Below are 25,311 nucleotides of genomic sequence, written 5' to 3' on the forward strand. Positions count from 1 at the left end.
ATTGGAGAAGGTGCAGGCTGGGCTGAGGGACACCTCCCCCCCCCCTCCCTCATGCACGAATTTCGTGCACCGGGCCTCTAGTGGTAGTATGTAAAGATTCATTTCTTAGTTTTGATTAACACCTAATTTTTCTGTATGTTTTCAAAATTTGATTCCAATTTCAGTTCCTATATTCAAAGTGTAAAGTTTCCTTTTTTTAGAAGATGCTTTTATTTTGGACTTCTTGAATAGTCTTTTAAAATTGCTTGAAATGTTTTTTTTTTCCCCTGATGTAAGACTATAAATTGGTGTAAGCTTTGATGTAAGACAGACTGTTCTCTTATGCAAATTATTGAGTATTTGTAAGCTTCGGTTTTCTTGTCTATAAAATATGAATCCTAATGGCACAGGATTCAATAAGGTATAAGGCATATAAGGTGCTTAGCATACCTCCTTGTATGTAATAAGCTGTCAGCATTGTAGCATCTATGGTACAATGTGAGTAATTGGTGTTTTAGAAAGAATTTTCTATACTTGTTATCACCTTTTTGTATTTTTGAAAAGTTGTTTTTTTTAAAAAAAAAAAATATAATTTGCTTCCTGTGCCTGGAAAAGAGTAAAACTAGCATTGTTGCTTTCTACTGAATCTTCTTTAAAACATGTAAGCTTTTAAACAAAAGTGTGAAGAACAAACTGTATAAGAACTCAAAATACTCCATTGGGTCGTTATCATGTAGACACTTGTTTAATTGCTTCTGTTTTGTATTTTTTAATGCTATGTATATATAAAACTAAAATGGGTAATTTAAAAATGTGAAGCTAAAATATCAAAATTATATTACTCTTCCCTTTTATTTCTGTAATACTTTTCAATGAAAAAGTCAACTAACTTTTTGACCAACTTGTTCAGGAACAGAAAATTTTCATGTTCAAGTGTTTTAAAAAATTATGTGAACTATTCTTGGTTAGACATCTGATTTTTCTATTACAGTCATACCATGTAAGCTGATAATGAAATCACACATACTGAATGTCATTTCATTAATATAACATAGGTTTAAATATACAGTTATTAAATTTTACATAATGTACCTGCAAATTTAATATTTGTATGGAGATAAAATCTTCTAAAGATATGGCAAAAATTTCTACGATTTTATGGCACTTAAGTTTTTTCATTTTTTATCTGTAGTATGATAAATACTGCATTTGAGCCATTTAGATGAAGATATTAATAGTAGTTATATGAGAGAAAGTAGTTCAGCACTGGAAAATAAAGGCTTATCTACTATAACATAATGTATGCATGCGTAAAAATCCTTGTAGTCTGTAAAAGCTGCCCTAAAAGTAATAGGCCTTGGGGAAAAATAATGTTGGGACAGTCCTCTTAAAACATGTGAATGCTGAACCACAAGCATTTTTGAAATAGTGTAAATAATGTCTTTTCCTCCAGGAAATGGCAGCAGTGTCAGCTTTTCTTCAGCAAGGAGCAGCGAGGCCATACCCTGCACATTACATGGATACAGCAATCCAGACATACAGGGATATCTGCAAGTAGGTGACTAGAATATTTATGTTCTTTCCCTTTAGAAGTAAGTTGGCATTCACATTGTTATTGAATATAAGTTGTTCTGTGTTTCCCATGCAAGTTAATGTAGTCAGAGACAAGATGAGGTAATCTAAAACTAGTGTTTCCTATTTTATTTGGATTTGTGCTTAGGAATTTGTTATGTGTAATGTTGAGGTTACATGTAATATTGAGGGTGATTTGTATTGTGGGAACATCTAACCTTAACCGCTGTTAAACCAGGAATTAGCCATTTTGAACTTTCATTGTTAAATAGGCAAAACACAAACAAATAATAGTCCAGGGAAGGAAATGAGAAACGTTTTGTACACATCATGAGAACTGTTAGAACTCATTACTTTAATGAGACAATGAGCTGGTCCAGAATTAGGCAGGGAGTTTCATGGGATGTTTGGGGAATAGACCTTGAAAGAAAGGTGGTTTGGGATTTGATGGACATAAAGACAATTCAGAAATTGTGATTGTTAGGAATGATGATTTGGATGCTGCCTACCTAGAGAAAGGGAATAGAGCCGTGGCGAGGGTAGGGGGTTTGAGAGTATTAAAAGTATTGGGTGCGACATGTGGAAAGATGGTTTGAGAGAAAATCCGTGTGGGGAGCCTCAACCCTCTATTAAGCTGTAGGTAAGAGTTAAGTAGTAGTAAATGGGAAGTTACTGAATATTTGAGTACAGCCTTGACATAATAAAAGTTGTTTTTCAGGAAGATTAATCTGACTTTTCTATGTAGCATGCATGGGTTGTCTTATAATGTTGAAGTATAAGTAGTACTAGTTATGGTGTTATATTTACAGCACAACACTAATAATAATAATTGGCATTTATTGAGTGTTCAGCATTTGCTACTATGCCAAAATAGTTTACATGCTCATTTAATCTTAAGCCTATAAAATGGTACTATTATTATCTGTACTTTACAATTGAGAAGACTGAAACTGAAGAGTTTAACTTTCCCAAGGGCACACAGCTAGTAAATGGTGGGGCCAATATTGAATTTTACCTATTATACCTTATGTAATCTATTTGAGAATAGATTTGGAGATTCTGGCAGGAGATACAGCTTTCTGTGAGAGGAAGGATTGAAGGAGACTGTGAAAAAGAACTAGGAGAGTGAGGTAGCAAAGGGAGCCAGAATTAAAAGAGTGAAAAGTTTGTATTCATTTCTGTTCAGAGCAAGTTTTATTTGTTAAGTAGCTGCTGGCTTACAGATACCAGATAAGTCCTAGCTCTTTGCACACTGGAAATGTGACTTTACTTAGTATTTTTACCACAAAATTACATGATGAAAAGCTTTGAATAGTTATGAGAATTCTTAGGAGTGTTTATTTTTTAACTTTTTTGGTAAGTGGAAAATAAGGACATGGATTTCTTTTTACTTGAAAACTAGAATTGGAAACTTTTGTTGAACACATAGTTACTATGATGTATAAAGATATTGTAGTGCTAATTATATTTTTCTTGCCTTTTTTTTAGGAATATGGTATTGGCTGAAAGATGTGTATTGCTTAGTGCTGAAATCTTAAAAAGCCAAAGCAAATATTCAGAGGCTGCAGCTCTTCTAATACGGTTGACCAGTGAGGTACTGAAACTGTGTAGTATTTGTTTTAATTAGTGTTATTTCATAATTTTTAGTAAGTGTCCCTTTTTGTTTGAGGGTGTGCCAAACAAAATTAGAGGGGAATCTCTCTTTGGGAATTTATAACATGGCTACTTTAGTTATTTGAATAAATTTTACATGCAATATTTTATAGACTGATTTTATTTATAGATTTAAGTCTACATCATTATTAACCACAAACATGTTGTACATCTTCTATGAATTAGGTTGTGACCCATGCATAACAACAATTAAACAAGCATGTGCATCATTCCTCATGTAAAATTGATACTTAAAAGAGTGATAACTCAGGAATTTTTAATCTTATTTTAGTAGTATGACCTTTAAAAAAAGTCACCATAAGCATTTAAAAAATCTATATGAATATTTCAAGAGAAAAAGTAATCCATTTATAGTTGCCATTAAAGATTTATAACATTATTAAGTTGCATTGCCTACAAACTTGTAAAGAATGATAGTAATTTCTTTAAAAGTATGGTTAAAGACACATTTTTTAGATGAACGCGCTTAAGAACAGAAGAACAAAATCAAACACCTCCTTTGTTCCTTAAATTTTAATGTAATGTACACTACGGTTTTATTTATTTTACTTATTTTATTTCTTTATTATCATCACCCGAGGATATGTTTTTATTGATTTTTAGAGAGAGAAGAAAGGGGGGGGGGGCGGATTGAGAGAAACATCAGTATGAGAGACAAACATCCATCAATTGCTCCCCGACTGGGGATTGAACCAGTAACCTGGTATATGGGATGATGCTCCAATCAACTGAGCCACCCGGCCAGGGCTATACACTATGATTTTACTTTTAGGACCATTCTGTACTTTTCACACTATATATTTTGGGGGTGATTTGTTCATAGGCAGGATTTTCACTCTCAAATCTGTCTCCAGCCCTGACTTCTTGAGTTTTAGATTTGTATGGCCAACTGCCTTTTAGACCTGTCTTTTAAGTTGACATATCAGTGAGTAACCACATAAACTTTCTTACCTTATAGATCGTAATCTTAAATTGTCATAACCAGGTAGCTTCTCATTTGCTTAAGGTTTTGAAACTAGTTGAGATATTCTCTTACCTGTTAGTAACACAATTGGGGGTGGGGGTGGGGGGTGGTTAACTTCTTAAATATGTATTTTTTTATATACAAATATTATACTTATCTCTCCCTTTAAAAAAATCCCTCCTAATGTCTTGTTTCATCTCCTTAATGTCCTTCTCCTGGCCCTTTTTCTGTTATGACCTTCATACAGTCATCTGCAGTACACCAGGTTGTCCTAAGTGTCTCTGTCATGCCCTCTCTTATAGTGCTGTGAGACCTGACTTGTCATATTACATTTAAGCTATGAGCTTTTGATAGTAGGGGACTGTGCTACCTTCTCTGTTTTTATCCTTAGTACCTGACACAGGGCTTGGCACATGGTATATGATTTACAAATGTTTGTTGAACTGAACCTTAATTGTTCTCAAAAGGTTTCTGTATGATGTAACTAATTAGGTTAAGAGATGATATTCAAAATGTTTAATAATTGATTCCGCATGAACACTGACCAATATGAACTGTTGCCAGACATAAACTATTTGATAGAGCTGAATATAGGCTCCTGGGTCTGTTGATGTTCTGTATTATAGTTAGCAATCTTAACTTGGGTTTGTATATGTTGCTGTTGTTTTCAACCTAGGGATCCTCAGTGAATAGAAAAGGAACTTATGGTTTAGGAGCTTGAATAAAATTTTTTTAGAGCAAATTCTTCAGTCTGCATTGTAACCTTGTAATTTTCTGTCCTTGTTCTCTTTTCCTTTCCATCTCTTTGCTTTCACCTTTTTCAAACTTGGGTGATTTATTTTGTCATAAATTCTAGCAAATTTATCATTGTTATTTACTACTTTGGGGTGATGTGTGGCTCTATTTCTCCAGGAATTGTGATTCTCTGGCCTTTTCTTCTGTACCTTTCAGATATTTCTTTGAGGCAGTTTTGAAAGTAAAGACTTCTAGACATAATGCATATAAAGTTATGTTAAATTTTAACTAATAATTTGTGTTTATTGTATGTATTTCATTAACTAGGAGGGCTGCATAATATCGTAAAAAGTTCCCTCGTCTTGAGGATAGGGAACTGCGTTACATACTCTTGACATTTATGAATTGTGCTTGTTAGAATTTGCTAATGCCATTAGAGCAAAAGACAGCTGTGAGGCCTGGGAAGAGTTGTGCTCTGACTTTATATTTTGGACTGCAAGTGGATGGGCAAGTGGATCTTATACTTGTGTTGTTCTCAGCGTGGCAGAGCATCCCAGCTTAAAGACAAAGCATGCCGCATTCACCACCACAGAGGATCGTGGGCCTGCATTTGCTGTTTAAGAAGGGATGCTTTTCCTCTGCTTGTGTCTGTGTTTCTGTGTTGAACATTTATTCTAGTCTTAAAGCTCTTTTTGTCTACTACTGTATCTAAAGACCTTAAATCAGTTTCCCAGGGAGAAATAGCAACGGTTTTTATAAATTTCTCCAGCTTGGGAGGAACTGTCCTGTGTTAAATTGATCAGCTGGTAGCACATTTCCTGGTAAGCTCACAATTGTGTGAAGAAAAAAATCTTAAGCCATCCTTGGGAGCTGATTTCAGTTAAGCTTGTGTAGCTGGTGGAAGTGTTTATTCACGCCTTTAGCTTAGATGATTTCCCCCTATATTTATCTTCATAATTTAAGTTAACGTTGCCCTTTCAGTTTTTGTTAAAATTATCTCTTGGTTGTGGGCAAAGTTTATAAGCTAGAGTTCTTGTTAAAGTGGTATCACAGGGTTTTTTTTTTCCCTTAGTTCCTCATCTAATAAAAGAGTAATATGCAAATTAACCACTCCGCTACACCCACAAGCCATGCCCCACCAGCCAATCAAGAAGCTAGTATGCAAATTAACCCCAACCAAGATGTCTGTGGCCACTGAGCAAGCAGGAGGGAGGCTTGGGTCTCCCTGGCAATGGAGGAAGCCAAGCTTTCTGCACACCCTGGCTGGCGGAGGCCTCTACTCAAGGCTACAAAGTTTCAATTATAGAAGATAAATCCCAACAGAAATGGCGGCAGCCACGGAGCTAGAGAGAGCAGGAGGCTAGGGTTGCCCGTGGTGATGGAGGAAGCCAAGCTTTCAGCACACCTGGCCGGCCAGGCCTCTGCTTAAGGTTACAAAGTTTCAATTATAGAAGATAGATAAATAGCAACAGAAATGCCTGCCACCACAGAGCAAGCAGGAGGCTTGGCTCCACTCCACGCTACAAAGTTTCAATTGTAGAAGATAGATAAATCCCAGATACCAGGGCCTCCGCTTGGGTCGCCGGGGGGCGTGGCCGGCCTGCAAACCACCACAGGCCCTTTGCCCAGGCCGCCCCACGCCCTAAGGAAACCCCCACCCTGATCTGGGACACCCTTCTGGGCAAACCAGCTGGCCCCTACTCATGCACCAGGCCTCTGTCCTATCTAATAAAAGTAATATGCAGATTGCCCATCACTCCAACACACAAGATGGCTGCCCCCATATGGACACAAGATGGCCACCAACAAGATGGCCAGCAGGGGAGGGCAGTTGGGAGGGACCAGGTCTGCAAGGTAGGGCAGTTGGGGGTGATCAAGCCTGCAGGGGAGGGCAGTTAGGGGTGACCAGGTGGGCAGAGGAGGGAAGTTGGGGGTGACCGGGCCTGCAGGGAAGGGCAGTTGGGGGGCACCAGGCATGCAGGGGAGGGCAGTTAGGGGTGACCAGGCCTGCAGGGGAGGGCAGTTAGGGGTGACCAGGCCTGCAGGGGAGGGCAGTTAGGGGTGACCAGGCCTGCAGGGGAGGGCAGTTAGGGGTGACCAGACCTACAGAGGAGGACAGTTAGGGGCAACCAGGCCGGCAGGAGAGCAGTTACGCATCAACCAGGCTGGCAGCGGAGTGGTTAGGGGGTGATCAGGCTGGCAGGCAGAAGCAGTTAGGGGCAATCAGGAAGGCAGGCAGGCGAGCAGTTGGGAGCCAGCAATCCTGGATTGTGAGAGGGATGTCTGACTGCCCATTTAGGCCCGATGCTAAACAGGCAGCCAGACATCCCTCAAGGGGTCCCAGATTGGAGAGGGTGCAGGTTGGGCTGAGGGACCCCCTCCCCCTGTGCACGTATTTCGTGCACCGGGCCTCTAGTATATATAATAGGCTTGTCATATCATGAACTACAGAAAATAAAATATTCTTCTTCAACTCACTTATAGCTTCTTTCTAAATAAAACTATCACTAAAATTCTTTCATTTTCCTTTCAAAAACATTCATGGCAGTTGTCATTCTTTTCAGGGCTTTTTTTGTGTGTTTCAAAGCAGTGTTTTTTTCTTCTTGAGGTGTCACTGAAAGAGATGGGCTAGCAGAACTAAGCTGCAGTGAGATATGAATGTAGTTATTCAGACCTGAAAATTCATGCTTTCTCAGACAACAGCTTTCTGGATACAAGAGTCAAATTTTGTTTTAGCTAAATTAATACATGCCATGGGCTTCCAGGTCTCTCCTAAATTGGTCAGTCCTTGAGGGTTAAATTTGAGAACGCGGAGGGTTTACTGTGCTAGTTCTCATCTGGATTACATATTAGAATCATTTACACACTATCAAAGATATCTGTGGCATATCCTTATATTAATCAGAATGTCCAGATTGCTGCCCATCCAAATTTTGCAATTTAATGAAGTTTCTCTGGCAATTTAAAAATATGTATTTATTCTGAATGTGTGTGTTTGAATGTTATGTGTACATGCATGCTAGGAATAAACTTAAGAAATATATAGGACTGAGAGAAAAAACTGTGAAACTATTGAGAAGTCTAAATAAAGTTCCAAAATAGAAAAAGTAATTTAGAGGGAAGTACCTGTTCTGTTTATTAAAATGTATTAGAAGGCTATAGAAATTAAAACTGTTTACAGTGATAAGAGTAGACAGAGTAATGTAATGGAATGAGAATTTAAATACATATGTTTAGGTGTCATTTAATTTAGTGAAGAGTGTTAGATAATTCACTGAATGCTATTGTGACTTGTAGCTAGCTGTTTGGGGTTGGATTATTCATTACATGATAATATAACTATAGCTGGATTAATTATAATGTGAAAAATAAAACAAAAAATAACGAGAAGAAACTATAGGAGAGCATTTTAAAAATCTAGGAATGATAACATCCTTTCCTAGTTTGATGCAGTATCCTGAAAACAAAGGCAAATATAATATGCTTGACTACTAAAGAATAAACTCTTTCATGTCAAAATTGGGAAATACTATTTGCAAATGTATGATAAAGGCTTGATGTTGATTAAGTGTACAAAGGGCTTTTACAAACCACATAATCACAAAAACCCATTCACAAAAGAGTATAAAAAGGCAATTCACAAAAAAAGTACAAAGACCTTTAAGCATAGGAAAAGATTAACAGCCTACTGTTAAAGAAATGTATGTTGAGAAAGTAATTTTTCTTTTATTAAAGAGACTAGAAGCCCGGTGCACGAAATTCGTGCACGGCAGGGGGTTGTCCCTCAGCCCAGCCTGTACCCTCTCCAATCTGGGACTGCTGGAGGGATGTCCGACTGCCCGTTTATCCTGGTGGGATCGGGCCTAAACGGGCAGTCGGACATCCCTCTCACAATCCAGGACTGCTGGCTCCCAACTGTTTGCCTGCCTGCCTTCCTGATTGCCCCTAACCGCTTCTGCCTGCCAGCCTGATCACCCCCTAACCACTCTGCCAGCCTGTTTGCCCCCAACTTCCCTCCTCTGCCAGCCTGGTCACCCCTAACTGCCCTCTCCTGCAGGGTTGATCACCTCCAACTGCACTCCCTTGCAAGCCTGGTCCCTCTCAACTGCCCTCCCTTGCAGGCCGGGTGCCTCCCAACTGCCCTCTCCTGCTGGCCATCTTGTGGTGGCCATCTTGTGTCCACATGGGGGCAGCTATATTGTGTGTTGCAGTGATGATCAATCTGTATATTACTCTTTTATGAGATAGGATAGAGGCCTGGTGCACAGGTGGGGGCCAGCTGGTTTGCCCTGAAGGGGGTCACAGATAAGGGTGGGGATTCCCTTGGGGTGTGGGGCGGCCTGAGCGAGGGGCCTGTGGTGGTTTGCAGGCCGGCCACGCCCCCTGGCAACCCAAGGGGAGGCCCTGGTATTTGGAATTTATTTTCCTTTTACAATTGAAACTTTGTAGCCTGGAGCGGAGCCAAGCCTGGGGCTCCGGCAGCCATTTCTGTGGCAGTTAATTCACCTTCTACAATTGAAACTTTGTAGCCTTAAGCGGGTGAGCCCGGCCAGGGTGTGTGGAAAGCTTTGCTTCCCCTGTTGCCGCCGGCAACTGTGGCCTGCTCTCTCAAGCTCCATTCTGCCGCCATTTGTTTGAATTTGTTTACCTTCTATAATTGAAACTTTGTAGCTTGAGTGGAGGCTTAGGCCTGCAACAGCTATGGGAAAGCTTGGCTTCCTCTGTTACCTGGGAAACCTTGCTCACTGTGGCTGTAGCCATCTTGGATTGGGGTTAATTTGCATACTCGCCCTGATTGGCTGGTGGGCGTGGTAATTCTGATGCATTGATATAGAACCACTTGTTAAATGTATATTCCTAATTTTCTCACTTACTAGCTTTTGGCTCTTAGTTACTAGAAAAATTATCTGATTATTTAGTTTTTGTTCTGAGGGGTTTGAAATAGATAATATATCTACCATTTACTGAATGCTTTCTGGAGTGTTTCCTCAGATCTGTTCCAACTCTAATATAATTTTGTGATTGCTGCAGAGATAGTTATAATAGTGTCTGAATACTTTTTGATGTAACTATAATCTGTTGAAATTATTTCATTTAAAGTCAATGTTTTCTGTTTTCAACTTTCCCTGGGGAAAATAATGCAGCAGAACACGTGGAAGGGCATGGTAAGTTCTGCTTCAGAGTAGTTGGAAACCTAGAGAAAGTTTTGGTGAAAATGTTGTTGGTACTTGATCAGCAACCTTCAGTACTTTCTCAGTGATTTTGAAAGTAATGATGGCTCTTTCAGTTGAAAGATTTTTCTTATGGATAAGGATATAAGTTCAGTATGTGGTTTTTGTAGACACTGTTGTACGATTCAGTTGAAGGAGAAATAATTTGAGTTGTACCATCCTACCTAATAATAGCCAAATATGCAAATTGACTGTACCTTCGCTATGCCCACGATTGGCCAGGAGGCGCGGGGGGGCGGGACTCGGGGTGGCCGGGGTGGCCGATTGGGCCGGCGGGACGCTGAGCTCGCGTCGCCAGCGGAGGTGCAAGCTCAACGTCTGCACCTTGGCTGTGCTGCGGCACAGAAGGGGCCTCTGGGGCAGCGAGCTCACCTCCCGCTGCGGGCCATCAAAAGCGGGGGAGCTGGGTGCCTGTCCTCTCAGGCACCAGGCCTTTCAGAAGCCTCCGCCGCGCCAGAGGCTTCTGAAAGGCCTGGTGCACCAGCGGACAGGCACCCAGCTCCCCCGTGATCGAAAGCGAAAGCGTGTAGGGGACCCTACATGTGCATGATTTAATCATGCACTGGGCCTCTAGTTTATTAATATAGCAGGCAATACTCCTTGAAGGGGAAGCCTTCTGAACTTTCTAATGAAGTAGCTATTTTGGCCTACTTGAATTGTAGCAAAAATTAAGAATGCTTTTCAAATACAGTAAAACTTTATGGAGGATAAAGTATTAGATTAAATTATAATTTACACATTCTGTTTTATTCCCCCCCCCCCCCCCTTTGTTTTTGGATGGAAATACACTATTGGATGTCACAGATCAATTTCCAGAGGAAATTAGATTGGTGTGAATCTATTTTTGTGTGTTTGTGTGTGCTCTGTTTTCTGGTTTATCATTTATCAGTATATTTGTATTCAATTCTCAGTTTACATACTGTTTTGCCATTTGAAAAGGGGTTGCATTTCTTCAGAGACATTTTACTTGGTGTATGTCATAACAGGCATTTGGCTTTATGAAAAGCAAAAGAAAATACTTCATGATAGAGTGTTTTCTGAAGGATTTTATTTTTTTAATGTGCTTATTGGAAAAAAGAATGATCAGGATTGGATTACCCCTTGCTCTCTGCCCTCAGATACTCTAAGTTAAATATTGAATGTGTTACATACTAACCCTTTGCACTCGCTTGCTTTTTTCTCAATTCCTTTATTCTAATGCTAACCGTGTTGAGTCAAACTCGACATCCGAGTGCAAAAGGTTAAGGAAGTAAATGTTTTTCACCTATTATCTTATTTTTAATTTTGTGAAACTCACCTTTCCTCTTAAACATTCAACAGGACTCTGATCTTCGAAGTGCACTGCTTTTGGAACAGGCGGCTCACTGCTTTATAAACATGAAGAGTCCCATGGTTAGAAAATACGCGTTTCATATGATATTGGCAGGCCATCGGTTTAGTAAAGCAGGGCAGGTGAGTGCAATTTCTTTAAAAAGAAAATAACATTATTTTAGTTTTTATTTGTTACAATTTGCTATTTATTTTATAAATGTATGTCATTTGTCAATGTTTTATGACTTAATATTAATCCTAAAGACGGATACAAATTTTGTTTCAAGGTAATGTGTAATGTTTTATGTTGATAAGAGCATGAGGTTTAGATTTAGAGAAATCTGGGATTCAGTTTTGAAATTCTGTGCATCTATTTGACAGACCTGGAGCAGTCACTGTTGCTGCCAAGGTTCCAGTGCAGATGCAAGAACAAAGGTTCCTCGCGCTTTCTGTCTGTCTGATTGTGGCAGCCAAGATTGAATGGGGGAATACAGTGAAAAAAATACCATGATGTTCTGCTTACAACTTTACTTTGGTAGAGCAATTTTTCTGAGCCTCCTTTAAAAAAAATAAATTGGAATTTTGCCCCAATTTTCTGTAAGGCTAAACCAAATCATATATGTGAAAATCCAGATACGATGAATGCATTCAAACAGTATTTACTATTTAATAGGGTTGCACCTTCCCCACTTCAGCTCTGCTCTTCTGTTGTCTCCCAGGCTGCTTTCTGATGGCATGTACTGAATAGTAAAGGAGTAGAAGTCTTCTTGGTCCCCAAAGCAGTTGGGTTGGAGAGATCTTTATTAACTCCCAGGGTCCATTCAAGCGTTAGTTGGAGGGAGCTTTGCTGGAGATAGAGAGTGGTCGCAGCAGTCAGATGGTGATTCTCCGCATGCTGTCAAGTGGTAGATGACTGTGATTTGCTTTCATTATCTCTTTATAAAGAAAACATTTCTTAAAGAAACAAATAATTCTGGCAATACATGGTGCAAAGTTTGTAATCTACCCTGGGATGGGGAGTGGATACAAGAGTATTCTCTGAAGCAAAGGAGAAACTCTCTCTGGAGGGAGGCCTCTTCCTTGGTACCAAATTCCATCTTTAGGATGGAAGTTATCCGAGTTCAGCAGGTGGCAGTGATTATAGCTGATTAATTCCAAATATCTGCTCATGTGGCAGGATGCAGGGGGCAAAAGAAAATAATACCAAACAAACAAAACAGTAGTTTAAAAATGTGTGTGTATACAACCATATACTCACATATGCAGTTTTAGCACACATGGGGTATTTCCATTCAGCCCAATGCAGTGGTATAAAGAGAGATGACCGTAACAAAATTGAGACTTTATAAGATCGCTCTCATTCATAAGCTAACAACCAAGCCTCTAACTAATCCATAACTCCATAACGCTACTGCTGTGGGAACGCCCAGGTGGTTTTCATGAGGGCATCGATGTTCCTGACTTTTAGACTTCTTGCCCTTGGACAAACAGCTGCTTGCTGTAGGACCTCTTGGTTTTTAGTAGTAATTGTTAAGAGGTTTTCCAAAATGTTGGTTTTATTTTCCTCAGTATGCGAGCCTTGGAAGGATCAGTTACTAGTTAGTTGATTGTGTGTCTGTGTATTTTTTTTTTCCAGTCCCAGAGAAATTTGGATTTGTTGTGTAATACTTTGTTGTGTTTATTTTCTTACAGAAAAAGCATGCTTTACGCTGCTACTGTCAAGCCATGCAGGTTTACAAAGGAAAAGGCTGGTCTCTTGCAGAGGATCACATTAACTTCACTATTGGGCGCCAATCCTATACTCTTAGGCAGCTGGACAATGCTGTGTCTGCTTTCAGGCATATTTTAATCAACGAGAGTAAACAATCTGCGGCTCAGCAAGGGTCCTTCCTCAGAGAATATCTTTATGTTTACAAGGTGAATACATAGTTTCTGGAGCAGATATTAAAATTTTAATCATTTTTAGCAAAAAGCCTAATATTTAGTACTATCGAGCAGGAGTCAAAGTTTTATTAGAATATCTATATATATAAAAGCCTAAGTGACCATTACAACCGGTCACTATGATGCACACTACCACCAGGGGGCAGACGCTCAACGCAGGAGTTGCCCCCTAGTGGTCAGTGCGCTACCACAGCCAACCTCCCGTGGTCCCTCCCCTCTGGCCGGCCAGCCCCGATCGCTGGCCAGGTCGAGGGACCCCACCTGTGCACAAATTTGTGCACCAGGCCTCTAGTACAGTGGTCGCCAACCAGTGGTCTGTAGACCACTGTTGGTCCGTGAGGTCCGAAAGGTTGGCGACCGCTGCTCTAGTATATATATAATTATATATATATAAAGTGTGACAAGCTGTTTTTTGGTCATAGATCGGAGTTGCATTGCCCTTCCAGAGTTCTTTAAAAGATAAATTTTTAAAACATATATATTTTTATTCATTTCCAAGAGGAAGGGAAAGGAAGAGAGAGCTAGAAACATCAGTGAAGAGAGAGAATCATGGATTGGCTGTCTCCTGCATGCCCCCTGCTGGGGACGAGCCTGAAACCTGGGCAGTACCCTGACTGTGAATCAAATCTGGGACCCTTTAGTCTGCAGGTCGACACTCTGTCCACTGAGCCAAACTGGCTAGGGCAAAAGAGAATTTTAATATTCCAGTATATATTTGATTTGTGGCTGTTCTTAGAATCTTAAATTACATGTTTTCTGGACTGTTTCATTATTGTGCTTTTGGGTTTTAAAAAAAAAATCATAATTGATTTTATAATATATTGGGTTCTCATACCACCCTGTGGAAAGTATGTCCCCTCTATTTTCGCCATGAAAAATGAGGAGGTATGGATCTGTGGGAAGTAGACAAATTATTATGGTGTAATCCAGAAAAATTGAAGGAAAAATATTTCCCTGGCACAGGAGGATAGGAAATGTAAAGCATTGTTTTTCGGGGAAAATTGGAAGTTGTAATTTTTTGTCAAGTCCTTTGAAGAGTGAACACTGTTGTATTTCTGTCCTGTAGGAAGTAACTAACTACCCTTTATGCTTTATTAATTTGAAATCATGTGGATTAAAATTTTGGCAGATAGGATGCTATAATGAGTCACAGGAAGTAAAATGCATACCAAGGTAATGTTTGGAAGTTTAGCATCCAAAGAGAGCTAACTAGCTGAATAATCTTAGAAAGACTTTCTTGGGCCAGAATAAATGATCTCTAAATTCTGTAATTCTGATCTATTAAGTAAAACTAGTAACTCTTTATCTTAATATTTTTGCTTAACATGTTTTAATACCGTGTGTATTTAAAAATGGGGAAGCAGCCCTGGCCGTTGTCTCTTAATGGTTAGAATGTTGGCCTGTGCACCGAAGGGTCTTGGGTTCGATTCCCAGTCAAGGGCATGTACCTGGGTTGTGGGTTCCTTTCAGGCAACCAATCATGTGTCTCTCTCACATTGATGTTTCTCTCTGTCTTCTCCCCTCCTTCTCTCCCTCCCACACTCTGAAAAAGCTATGGAAAAAATATATCCTCAGGTGAGGATTAACAACAACAATACAAATGGGGAAGCAAATATAAAGAAAATGGAGTTTTCTCAGAAATTCTTCTTTATTTCTTTTGTATTTCTCTTAGAATGTAAGTCAGCTATCACCAGATGGGCCCTTGCCGCAGCTTCCTTTACCATATATTAACAGTTCGGCAACACGGGTTTTCTTTGGCCATGACAGACGACCAGCAGATGGTTAGTAAAGGTTTTTTTGGCCTTGTTTCCTAGTGACTATTTTTTTAAAGTTCTTTCCTCTCTCCACTTAAACTGACGTGTTGTTGTTAAAGAATATTTGAAAATAAATAATTCTATACCATAACACCTGTCTTTCTGCCATCTGAAGATAATCACTATTACATTGTTTTTTCTTAGCCCTAAACTAAAAACTAGTAAATAGCTATAATTATAATGGCTTTCTTATATAAAGAATGCTCCTGTAATTATATAATCTTGATAAGCATTTTTAATGGCTGTAATATATTACATTCAGTGCATAAAAGTACTTTATTTTCACATTTGCTTGTTATATAATTTGGCTGTTTCCATCTTTTTTTTATATAAAATTATGTTGTAAGAGTCATCTTTATGAATAAAACTTTTTTTCTTAACTTTTTATTATGGAAGTTTTCAAATATACATAGAAGTACAGAACAGTTGCCCCTATTCTGTTGTTCTTGTAAGGCTTTTTAAAATACAGAATTTTTCCTTAGGATTGAGCCTTAGAATGGCAGAACTGGGCCAAAATTATAAATATAATGCATGTTAAAGTAATTTTAAGCAGTCCTATATTTAAGCTTAATATGTTTCTTGAGCTAATTTAGTGTTTTATTTAAAAAGTATTTATAACAGCATTGTTTTTTTATAGCCAAAAATGATACAATAGCAGCACATGAGTTGACAGATTTTGGTATTTTCATATAAAGGATTCATGCTGTAGAACATGAGTGAACTAGTTCTACATGTTTCAACATAGGTAATAACTACAACAAAAGGCTGAGTGAAAAAAGTTAGAATGATAGATCAAATATAATTTCATTTATGTATTTCAAACATAAAACCAATCCTATGTATTGTTTAGTATATACCCATATATGAAAAGTTTAAAAAAAAAAAAAAAAGGATGAAGATGCTGTACGGCTCTGGAGTAACTCCGGGAGAAGTGGTGCCAGTGGAGATGAGGGGTTGAAGAGCGTTTCACAGATCTGTAACATTTATTTTATAAAAAAATAATTGTGGGATTATATGAAAATAGTACTTTTGTTAAATTTTGATATACAATTGTTACATTATTCTTCATGGGTGGTTGTTTGTTTTTGTATGTTTGAAGTATTTTATATAAAATTGCTGTGGAAGATAAGAGAAACTATATCCTTTCAGAGTCAGCAGGAAAAGACCAGCAGAGTTCCAGATAGGCGAGGGTTAATAAGAGGGTATTTTTTTCTCTTGGATAATTGGAAATAGGCAAGAGTGGGTGTATATATGTATTTCTTTGGATAAGTTAGATTTTTATTTAAGTGTTTCATTTGAGTGTAGTTAGTAATAAGCATGTATACTTAATTTTGATACTTATTTTTTAGGTGAAAAGCAAGCAGCTACTCATGTAAGTCTTGATCAAGAATATGACAATGAATCCTCTCAGCAGTGGCGAGAACTTGAGGAACAAGTTGTGGCCTTGGTTAACAAAGGAGTAATTCCACCCAATTTCCATCCCACGCAATACTGTTTGAATAGTTTTTCAGATAACTCAAGATTTCCGCTTGCAGTTGTAGAAGGTGATATACTGGAATTTTTACACATGGTTTTTTGTTTGTTTGTTTTACTTACAGTAGATTCAACGTAATGTTTTGTGTGCCCCAAGTCACCAGAAGCTGAGGATGCAAAAATAAATTAGGAACTCAAAATTTAGTGAGCTGCATTTATAAAAGCAGGCGGTGGGGCGCCTCACGTAGGTAGATGCAAAGCGCTGTTAGAATGCCAGAGAGAGAATGCCATCTCTAGTACCGAGAAACTGAGGCACTGCTTTTGAGGAGGCAGTTTTAAAACTGAATCCTGGGTAAATAGACAGTTACAAGTTGGTAAAGGAAGTACTTTATTTTCAAGTTTGCTTGTTATATAATTTGGCTGTTTCCATCTTTTTTTATATAAAATTATGTTGTAAGAGTCATCTTTATGAATAAAACTTTTTTTCTTAACTTTTTATTATGGAAGTTTTCAAATATACATAGAAGTACAGAACAGTTGCCCCTATTCTGTTGTTCTTGTAAGGCTTTTTAAAATACAGAATTTTTCCTTAGGATTGAGCCTTAGAATGGCAGAACTGGGCCAAAATTATAAATATAATGCATGTTAAAGTAATTTTAAGCAGTCCTATATTTAAGCTTAATATGTTTCTTGAGCTAATTTAGTGGAATAGTCTAGGCAGAAATTCAGAGGTAGGAAACAAGGCGTTTTCAGAGAATTTACACACAAGATGAAGTATGGGATTAAAGTTACTGATTGAGGCATTTCTTTTATAGAACCAATAACAGTGGAAGTGGCTTTTAGAAACCCTTTGAAGGTTCCACTTTTGTTGACTAATATGTCATTGCTCTGGAAGTTTCAACCTAAAGACTGCAGTGGAAAGAATGATGAAGAAGTTAAAGAACTAGTAAGTTGTTAAAAGGTATTTGTAATAAGCTTGTTTCAGAGATAGCATACCAGATGCTGTAATAACATTGTAACTTCTCTGTTTAGTGAACTGTACTTACTCTTTTTTAGGCTTTTTTCCCCTAGTTATAGAAAGTATGTTATATACTTATTGTTGAAAACTGAAAATGCAAAAGAATTTAAGGAATAAAAATAAAAGTCTTCTCAGTATTTAGAAATAACCATTTTAACACTTCACTATATATTCAATAACTCTCATTTGTATTTTTCTCATATATATTGTTTTTTCATTCTCTGTTGATTTATTTGCATATTGTAATTTTAAAATGTCTTACATTTCATTTTTGAATAATCATCATACGAATGATCTATAAGTTATTTTATCTCTCTATTGGTAGTTATTTTGGAAGTTACCATTTGTTTACTATCAATCAGTTCGTGAAAATTTGGGTGCATAGTATTTTTTATAATGATTATTTCTGTAGGAAAGATTCTTAGGCATGAAGTTAGAACATTTTAGGGAATAAATATTTTAATATTTTATTGGTTTCTCAGAAGGTTATACCAATGAGTTTCTCACCAGCACAACATGGGGTTCAGTATCTCATCTTTGCAACATGAAGTCTTCTTATTTATATAAAAAAAAATCTTGAGTTGATAGGTTAAAAGTGCCATCTTATACTATTTTTTTTAAAATATATTTTTCACAGAGAGGAAGGGAGAGGGATAGAGAGCTAGAAACATCGATGAGAGAGAGACACCGACCAGTTGCCTCCTGCACACCCCCCACAGGGGGACACGCCCGCAACCAATGTACATGCCCTTGACCAGAATTGAACCTGGGACCCTCCAATCTGCAGACCGACGCTCTATCCACTGAGCCAAACCAGTTTCGGCCCATCTTATACTATTTTATATTTCATCTTGATGGGTAGTAAAGTTGAAATTCTTATATTTGTATTTCTTTTTGTTTGAATTATATTTATTTTTTACTATGTCATAACCTCTTTATATATTTATTTATTTATTTTTTATTGTTTAAGGTATTACAAATAGTAGTACATGTGTCTTCCCCCCCCCCCCAAACACACACACACACACACACAATTTAAGATGTTATTTTTGAAGTAGGAATGTCTGGAACAAAGAATTTTTGTTACCCAGTTGATAGTATCAGAAAGAACTTGGACAAAAAAAGAAAGAACTTGCATAAATACATTTTTTACCTAGTTATTTATTAGTTCATTTACTGATACCTTTTATATAAATTTTACTTCTTAGTACTACCTTCCTATGTGCATTAATAATGTGGTTAGCATTATTTTGGAACTGGGAAATATTCCAACATTTTCATATTCATTTATGAAGGGGGAACCTGAAAGACATCTGTTGTATTAACTTTAAACTATTTGTTTCATTTTTAAAAAAAGATTGGCTTATTTAAAACCTTGCTGTTTAAATTAATTGAAGACTTTTTGTGATTACTATACTCATTGGGAATAGTTTGAAAGAATGAGACTTCCCAGGCTCTATTCTGACTTGAATTTTAGTCATTTTTCTAATATTTTATGGATACCTGGAATACATATTAGAAGAGTATGAACCCTTTATTCCTGGAAAAAAGTTTTAAATATCTATTAGCTTTTAAAGTATATTAGTCTGCTTAATAATTAGATTTCAAAGGAGGTTTATTAAAGTTAAGTAAAAGTTTTTATTGTTTATATTGAAGGTATTCTTTTTCCTATAAATTTCAAACTCTGGATTTCTTCATGAATTTCTACTGATGGACTAAGATGCTGAACTGGAATTTAGGGAAATGTAATCTCATGGTAAAAGTAAATCTGTGGTCATGAGGATCAGGTTTACTCCAGGTGTGAGCCAGTTAGTTCTGCTTGTTACATGACCAGAGACTAGAGTTCCTTACTGATGTCATTGATTGGAGTAGACAGGCCTTTTTTTGCTCTCCCCACGGCCCTTATTTTTCCACCAATGCTTAGGCTGCCATTATTTTTCTTACGTGTAATTAACCAGTTTGGAAAAAGGTGCTGATTGGAGTGAAAGGGAGAAATTGCTCTTATTGCAAGATTAAATTAAATGGCCATTTTGGCCATTGTTGATAATAAGCAGCTGAATTTTATCTCTTGAGGTTTAACCTCTTGGTGGCTGCAACTTTCACTTACTGTCCTCAGTTGAGTTGTACTGACTTAAATGGGGGTAAAAACAAGTGCCCACTACTGAATGGCTTTACTGCCGTTGTAAAAGTAAAACTGCATATTGCTTAGCACATAGTAAGAACCTAGTAAATACTAACTGTAATTATTGTTAATTGTTCTTAGTGTTGATACATAGGAATGTTAATAATTGATAACTTTATTTATTAGAATGTATATTTTACAAAATAATTTATTTTTTAGGTAACAAGTGAACCCGAAATGATTGGAACTGAAGTTATTTCAGAATTCTTAATTAACAGCGAAGAATCTAAAGTGGTAATTTGATTATTTTTCAGTCTTAAGCCTTTCTGAAAGAAAGATGAAAACTTTCTAAAAAATCAGTTTATTCAGTTTGTTTTAGGTCCTGGTTTTCTTAAAACTAGAATTTGGAAGATTAGGATACTGGGATTGCACAGGAGGAAATTGGTGGGAAAAATAGGTTTGCAGTGTTCTTTGGTTTGTTAATTTTCTAAGAAGCCTGGTGAAAAGTTTTTGCTTTTTTCTTGCGGTCAGTATATTTGGTTGACCAGAAGATTTCATTCTTATTAAAAGTATTGATAAGGATCCAGGCCTCTGTTGAATTTAGAGACTTTCTTTTGAAGAAAATGTTTTCCAATAAGAAATATTAGTTGATAACTTAAAAGTTTAGGTCATGGGTTTATATTTCTGCAACATTACAGAATTTAGGTATGATGCTGTTTTTAAGATACTATGAAAACAGATAATGAGAGTGACTTAAATATCTCCACAGGCCAGACTAAAGCTCTTTCCCCACCACATAGGGGAGCTGCATGTTCTGGGGATTGTTTATGACCTGGGCACTGTTCAGGGCCCCACGGCAGTCGACGGCATCGGTGCTCTTCCTGGATGTCACACAGGTAAAGCTATGACATCACTAAACAGTTAGGAAACTAGGACTTCATTCAGTCTCTGTAGAATAAAATGAATAAAAGTGAGGCATTTTAAAAATAGGTTTAATGTACTTTTAATTCAGCATTTAGTCAGATGGAAGAATGAATAATTTCGATTATTTGAAACTGCCATTTCTTCAAAAATAAACTTTATTCCCTTCTAATGTATTTTCTTTTGATAATCTTTAGGTTCTACCATATGTATTTCTCTTTTCTGTTACTGATCCAAACTTAATAAAGTCTGACCAAATATATTCAAACCATTGACTGAGATTTCTGCTGCCAATACAAAAACCATCTTAGCATATTCTATTTTTGAATATCGTTTTTTAGCAAATTAAAGACCAGTGTTTTCACATCATTGGATATTAAACACCTTAAATTCTGTTATATCTCCTATGAAGAAAGTAGTGTTATTTTTGGTGTCCCAGATGATGTTTTACAAATTTTAGAAGAGTAAAACTCTAAGATACATATTTAACATAGTTTACTTTTTTCTTTAAACTTAGGGAACACTTCGAGATCTAATATTATCTTGTAATTGTTACATATAGTTATTTAAGTTGACAAGATGCTACACAGTATACTGTAAAATCCCTTCTTTTGGCACTTCACTTTAGTAGATAAGGCTTATTTTTTAAAACAGACTTGAATTTAGATACAAATGATTTTTATACAAAGTAAACAGAAGTGGAATGAATCCATAAGAATTCAAAATTAAAAACAAAAAATTTACACTGAAGTTGAGTATGGTATTCTGCATTTTAGTACTATATTTTTAATTCTTGGTTGACAGGCAGGCAACATTTATAAGTAATCTTCCTAATTTATTGCACATTTTAAGTAAGTAAGCTGAATGTTAAGAATTTTAAGATCTTTTCCTTTCCCACTTGTACATACTTAGGATCTTAATCTAATACCAGTAAGTTATGGTTTTCAGTAAACTATAGATCATTGTTTCATTTATGGTTCGAAATATATTTATTAACTAGAAGCCCAGTGCACGAAAATTCATGCACTCAGGTGGGGGGGTCCACGTGTGCCGGCTTAGGCCCGCTCCCCAGGGGATCAGGCCTAAGCTGGCAGTCAGACATCCCTCTGGGAGCCCTCGGGGGATGTCCAACTGATGGCTTAGGCTTGCTCCCCCCGGGCCCAAGTTGGACATCCTTAGCACTGCCGAGGAGGCTCTTGCCACCACTGCTGCGCTTAGAGCTGTCAGCCCAGCTTGTGGCTGAGTGGAGCTCTCCATGTGGGAGCTCACTGATCACCAGGGGGCAACTCCTGCGTTGAGCATCTGCCCCCTGGTGGTCAGTGCGCATCATAGCGACTGGTCGTTCTGCCGTTCGGTCGCTAGGCTTTTATATAAATAGACTAGAGGCCCGGTGCATGAAATTCGTGCACAGGGGGGGGAGGGGGTGTCCCTCAGCCCAGCCTGCACCCTCTCCAATCTGGGACCCCTTAAGGGATGTCCGACTGCCTGTTTAGGTGGGATCGGGCCTAAACGGGCAGTCGGACATTCCTCTCACAATCTAGGACTGCTGGCTCCCAACTGCTCGCCTGCCTGCCTTCCTGGTTGCCCCTAACCGCTTCTGCCTGCTGGCCTGATCACCCCTTAAGCACTCCCCTGCCAGCCTGATTGATGCCTAACTGCTCCCCTGCCAGCCTGTTTGCCCCTAACTGCTGTCCCCTGCAGGCCTGGTCCCCCCCAACTGCTCTCCCCTGCAGGCCTGGGTCCCCCCCAACTGTCCGTCCCTGCAGGTCCGGTCACTCCCAACTTCCCTCCTCTGCCCGCCTGGTCACCCCTAACTGCCCTCCCCTGCAGGCTTGATTGCCCCCCCAACTGCCCTCCCTTGCAGGCCTATTCCCTCCCAACTGCCCTCCCCTGCTTGCCAACTTGTGGTGGCCATCTTGTGTCCACATGGTGGCAGGATTTTTGACCACATGGGGCAGCCATATTGTGTGTTGGAGTGATGGTCAATTTGCATATTATTCTTTTACTAGAAGCCCGTTGCACGAAGTTTCGTGCAAAAGACCTTCCTTCACCTGGCTGCTGGCACCAGTTTTCCGCCAGCACCAGTTTTCCTCTGGCCACCCACCGATCGGAGCGCCGTTTCCTCTGGCCTCCAGCGCGATCAGAGTTCCTCCAGCGCCGCCGGTGGAGGAACTCAGGGTGGCCGATCGTGCTGGCGGGAGGTGCTCCGATCGGCGGGTGGCCAGAGGAAACGGCGCTGGAGGAACTCAGGGTGGCCGATCGCACTGGCGGGAGGCACTCCAATAGGCGGGAGGCCAGAGGAAAACTGCTGCTGGCGGAAAACTGGTGCCGGCAGCCACGCAATCAGCCACCCGGAGTTCCGCCACCGCCACCTTCCGCTGGCCCCATGGGTCCTCCCGCAGCTCCGGCCGTTGGGAACGGCAGGAGGAACGGGGGCGGGGACTCGTGAGTCAGCCCAATCGGCCACCCCGAGTCCCGCCCCCAGCCTCCCAACGGCCCAGTCGTGGGCGTAGCGGAGTGTTGGTAATTTGCATATTACCATTTTATTAGGTATGATTAGATAGGATAGAGGCCTGGTGCATGGGTAGGGTCCAGCTGGTTTGCCCAGAAGGGTGTCCCGGATCAGGGTGGGGGTTCCCTTGGAGTGTGGGGTGGCCTGGGTAAGGGGCCTGTGGTGGTTTGCAGGCCGGCCACAACCCCCGGTGACCCAAGTGAAGGCCCTGGTATCTGGGATTTATTTATCTTCTACAATTGAAACTTTGTAGCCTAGAGTGGAGCCAAGCCTTTTGCTCGCTCCGTGGCGGCAGCCATTTCTGTTGGGATTTATTTATCTTCTATAATTGAAACTTTGTAGCCTTAAGCGGAGGCCTGGGCCGGCCAGGGTGTGCTGAAAGCTTGGCTTCCTCCATCACTGGGGAAACCCAAGCCTCCCTCCTGCTCTCTACGTGGCTGCAGCCATCTTGGGTTAATTTGCATACTTGCTCCTGATTGGCTTCTGGGCGTGGCTTGTGGGTGTAGCGGAGTGATGGTTTATTTGCACATTACTCTTATTAGATAGGATGTTATTTTAGGACGTTAATGAGAACAAGCCCTGAATTAACTATTGAAATAAGTTGCATCTTATAAGCAGAATTTTCATGATTTAGTGTAGTTTATTATTATGTAAAATGCTAATAGGGATCTAGATCAAATAAAGTATGGGAAATGCTACATTATATGTCTCCTGGGAATATTACAGTGACCATATGAACATTAAAGGCTCTGAGTAGTCCTGTAGGAAAGATAGTTTAATACCCTTGATTTTTTCCCACTGTGTCAAAGCTTTTGGGGGATAATCTCACATAAATATTAAATGAGTTTAATTTTCTTTGTACAATCTATTGAGAAAATGTAGTTATCCAGAAATATTAGTATATGCATTTACTATCAGTATTTATGTTAGTTTACTATATCTTTGAATATGAGTAAAAGTGAAAGTTGTAGTTATAAAGAAATATTAGCACATATATTTGTTATCAGTATACACATTAGTATAGTATATTTGAATATGAGTAAAAGTGAAAAGTTGATCTCTTCAATATTTTGGAATTTTTTCCCTTTGATAATAGATTTTTTTTTAAAGATGCTATTCTTTTTTGAAAAATATGCTTTTTCTCATACCTTTCTTTTTATTGATTTCAGAGAGGAAGGGAAAGGGAGAGAGAGATAGAAACATCAATGATGAGAGAGAATCATTCATCAGCTGCCTCCTGCACACCCCACATGAGGATCAAGCCCTTGACCGGACATGTGCCCTTGACCGGAATCAAACCTCGGACCCTTCAGTCCGTAGGCCAACACTATCCACTGAGCCAAACTGGCAAGGACGAGAATGGATCTTTTTCATAACCTGGTCCCAACACAGCCATTCTCTTAGATAGAAATTTTTTGGATAATAGCCATTATGGTTAAATACAGGTTTCAAAAATACAGGTTCCTATTTAGTGATAGGTAGTCGTTCTGCAAAGTAAGAAAATCCTAATAAGATGAGTAATTAAGCAGCATAAAATAGGTATAATCAAAATGAAAATAAAGCATAATTTATTGATGAACCATGCTAGTCAATAGTTTAGAATTTTTCGAGAAATCATCTGAAACTTAGAGTATTCATATATTCAGGCTAAACTTATAATAACATACCAAGTTTGTTAGGACATTGATTGTTTTTTATTTCAGGGAAACATTCCTTGAGCATGTCAGTTCGAGGGAGACAAGATTTAGAAATTCAAGGTCCTCGACTTAACACCACAAAAGAAGAGAAAACATCTATAACATATGGTCCTGATCGACGATTAGATCCCATAATCATTGAGGAAATGCCACTGTTGGAGGTATTTCACTTTTTAAAAATTTGTGGATTTAATTATTTATAAGTTCAGATTATACTTTGAGTAAATTAATTTTAGGCTTTGAGGTTATTGATAATACATTGATCTTTTAAAATTATTATTAAGCTAGGATTAAATCTAGTTCACGAAGATAAAGGTAATCATGCAACTTGGCATTAAGTCACA

The 25,311-nt window shown here is 38.7% G+C and overlaps 1 protein-coding gene across 4 annotated transcripts in view; it reads left to right on the forward strand.

Annotated features, from left to right (window-relative positions):
• The window catches only part of TRAPPC8 (trafficking protein particle complex subunit 8), a 70,045-nt gene that overhangs the window by 24,130 nt on the left and 20,604 nt on the right, over nucleotides 1-25,311 (forward strand). For all 4 annotated transcript variants that reach the window (XM_079784229.1, XM_079784230.1, XM_079784231.1 and 1 more), the window contains 10 exons: nucleotides 1,433-1,533; nucleotides 3,040-3,145; nucleotides 11,476-11,607; nucleotides 13,159-13,383; nucleotides 15,083-15,191; nucleotides 16,574-16,768; nucleotides 17,513-17,643; nucleotides 20,057-20,131; nucleotides 20,607-20,733; nucleotides 24,974-25,128. In XM_079784229.1, coding sequence (XP_079640355.1) covers nucleotides 1,433-1,533; nucleotides 3,040-3,145; nucleotides 11,476-11,607; nucleotides 13,159-13,383; nucleotides 15,083-15,191; nucleotides 16,574-16,768; nucleotides 17,513-17,643; nucleotides 20,057-20,131; nucleotides 20,607-20,733; nucleotides 24,974-25,128 — 1,356 coding nt within the window. The remainder of the gene's footprint in view (nucleotides 1-1,432; nucleotides 1,534-3,039; nucleotides 3,146-11,475; nucleotides 11,608-13,158; nucleotides 13,384-15,082; nucleotides 15,192-16,573; nucleotides 16,769-17,512; nucleotides 17,644-20,056; nucleotides 20,132-20,606; nucleotides 20,734-24,973; nucleotides 25,129-25,311) is intronic.

This window comes from Cnephaeus nilssonii, assembly GCF_951640355.1.
Source record: "Cnephaeus nilssonii genome assembly, chromosome: 11".
NCBI lineage: Eukaryota > Metazoa > Chordata > Mammalia > Chiroptera > Vespertilionidae > Cnephaeus > Cnephaeus nilssonii.